Here is a 2749-nt window from a genome sequence, read left to right as displayed (position 1 = left end):
TATTTATATAAGCATAATAAATATACACAGTACACACACATATATGTATGTTATGTAAGCAAACACTTATATTGGATGCGATTAATCATCTATTATTACATATTACTGATTCGTCAATAGATGTTATTCCAAATCTTAAAAAAATGTGTGTCTTTGTCATCGTACCTAAAATATGAACTTGTTTTTCATCTGAAACAGCTTTCATTTTCTACTGATGCCACTTTGGTTGTGAATGGATAATAATTTGGCTCCGTTTAATATGTAGTGCCCACCTTCTATTCAGTTCCTAGTCACTGAAATGATTATTTTGTCTGCTGTAGTGCGGTTCCCGGAGGATATAGATGACGAAAGCACAACGTTTCACCCTGAGTACAGTCATCAGCTGTATGGAGATGAGTATGTATCACACACCATTGCATACTAGGCTCAACTTATATATGTTACAGTTTTTTCTTGGCACCACTATTTTGACCCATTTCTTCAATCCTTGTGTTTTGTTTTTGCACAGTGAAGTGGCGTTTGGCTACAAAGGTCTTCAGATCCAGCTGTACTACAGCGCAGGGAACCTGAGCACCCTGTTCAAAGTCAAGTACACGGCCAGGGTCACAGACACGTTTGACTGCGTGGAGGTACAACTCGTTCATTTGATGCCATACACATCCATCTCACTGACTGTGTTGACATGCACAGTTTTCATATGCACACAGTCCAGTGAAAATATACATTTGCATCACATTCTGAACAACATCCGCACAGGTGGAGAGCAGCATTTAGTGTCATAATAACAGAGAGGAATCAGGCAGTTATACACCGCACGCCATACATGCACACCATGTGCCTTTCCCACATAAGCAGGACTCATGGGTAGGAGCCAGTCAATGCAGACTTTATGCAAACTCTAAATATTTGATGTTTTTGAACTACTGTTGTTTCTGGTCATTTAAACATGTCAAGTCGATAATGTTATCCAGCTGGCTAATATAGATTCATGTATAGATCAATATAGGTTTTTTTTTTAAATAGTGAGAATGATTTGTGGTAGTCTTGAATTAATTACAACTGATTGTTATGTAGGATTTTTTTTTACGGTACAAAAACAGTCCGTTATGCTGCTTGATATTGCAAACTGGTATTTGTTTTTGTAACATTCAAATTTATTTCAGTAATAATCAAAACACTGGTTTGTAGCACAAATAGTTTTGCCGTTTAGTCTATTTAATATTTCAAGTTGTGACAGTAGAAACAGATCTTTTCTTCTGAAGATCTAAAACCATAAAAAAAAAACTTCACTTGCATTAAAATAAATATTAACTGAAATAAAATATAAAAGAGTACAAATCTTTTTACATTTTGCCTGTAGTTGCCCAGGCAGAATTTGCCATTTTTATTTATTTACACTAAAATAACTACATCTGAAATAAAAATAAACAAAAACAATATACAAATGCGAAAAAAGGTAAATGACAAAAACATACAACAAATTACTGAAACTGTATTACTAAAAATAAAATGAAAATAGAAATTCTAAAAACAGAAACTAATTAAAATACTCATAAAAACTATAATAGCATCTCAATGAATACGAATGAACATCAGATTACAGACTATCAGAAAATGTAAAAAAACCCCATTAGGATGGGGCTCGGTTCTGTCTAAATGTAACTTGCAGCCGATTGCAACAAAGGGGCGGGAATGAAAGAAGTCAAGCATGTGTCAGCAGAGAAAGGTCTGTCATTTAATGTCATTCAAATTACATTTCAGGATACGAAAAGTTTTAAGAGCTCAATATTCTTCAAGGTTCTCACACTTTTTAACCAATAAAGTAAAAATAATTTCCCCGTCATTTGTGAATAAGGATTAAGGAAACTATTTTCTTAAATAACACTTTAAAAATATCTTCTATATTCAGGTTATTCTACACGGTGTAAAAAAAGGTGTTGAGGGATGGACTTAAATAAGAAATATCTTGATTCTTAGTTGTTTTAGCTCATTTTAATGCTTGTTTTGTCTTATTTTAAGTCATGTAAGTAATCTTTGGTCCCCATATAAGTTTGCCGAGGCTCCATTTTTGAGAACGGCTGGTTTAGAGGCATGGAATATACATTTACATTTACGCATTTGGAAGATGCTTTCATCCAAAGCAACTTCATAGGTACACATTTTACATTTTATCAGTCCTTGGGAATCGAGCACATGTCCTTGACGTTGTTAGCGTCATGCTCTACACTTTAAGCTACAGGAAAGCCCTTGTAGCACAAATTGGTTCATTTTATTGTCAAGAGAATAATTGAAAACACCTTTTGTGTTCCACGGAAGAGAGGAAGTTTGTATTTGTGTTTTTTATGAGTACTATTCCCTTAAATGCCATTCACCTGTGTTGAGCAGATGTATGACTTGCTAGATATCTATTCTACTGCTACTACACACACACACACACACACACACAGGTTTGTTTTTGTGAAAAGTGGGGACATCCCATAGGCGTAATGGTTTTTATTCTGTACAAACTGTATGTGCTTTTGCCCTACACCAACCCTACCCCTAAACCTACCCCTCACAGGAGACTTTGTGCTATTTCAGATTTTCAATACACTCCATTCTGTGTGATTTATAAGCGTTTTGAAAAGTGGGGACATGGGGTAATGTCCTGAAAAGTCACCTTCTCCTTGTAATACCTGTCATACCTTTGTCATTATACACATTTATGTCCTCATTTGTCACAAAAACGCGTACACACACACACACACAC

The 2749-nt window shown here is 35.1% G+C and overlaps 1 protein-coding gene across 1 annotated transcript in view; it reads left to right on the top strand.

The window, feature by feature from the left end:
• Positions 1 to 2749, top strand: part of hat1 (histone acetyltransferase 1) — a 42307-nt gene that overhangs the window by 1108 nt on the left and 38450 nt on the right. The window contains exons 3-4 of the mRNA XM_016294751.1: positions 321 to 396; positions 509 to 629. Coding sequence (XP_016150237.1) covers positions 321 to 396; positions 509 to 629 — 197 coding nt within the window. The remainder of the gene's footprint in view (positions 1 to 320; positions 397 to 508; positions 630 to 2749) is intronic.

This window comes from Sinocyclocheilus grahami, unplaced genomic scaffold, assembly GCF_001515645.1.
Source record: "Sinocyclocheilus grahami isolate Dianchi unplaced genomic scaffold, SAMN03320097.WGS_v1.1 scaffold324.1, whole genome shotgun sequence".
NCBI lineage: Eukaryota > Metazoa > Chordata > Actinopteri > Cypriniformes > Cyprinidae > Sinocyclocheilus > Sinocyclocheilus grahami.
Note: the sequence above shows the minus strand (reverse complement) of the source record. Positions and strands in the feature narration are given on the sequence as shown.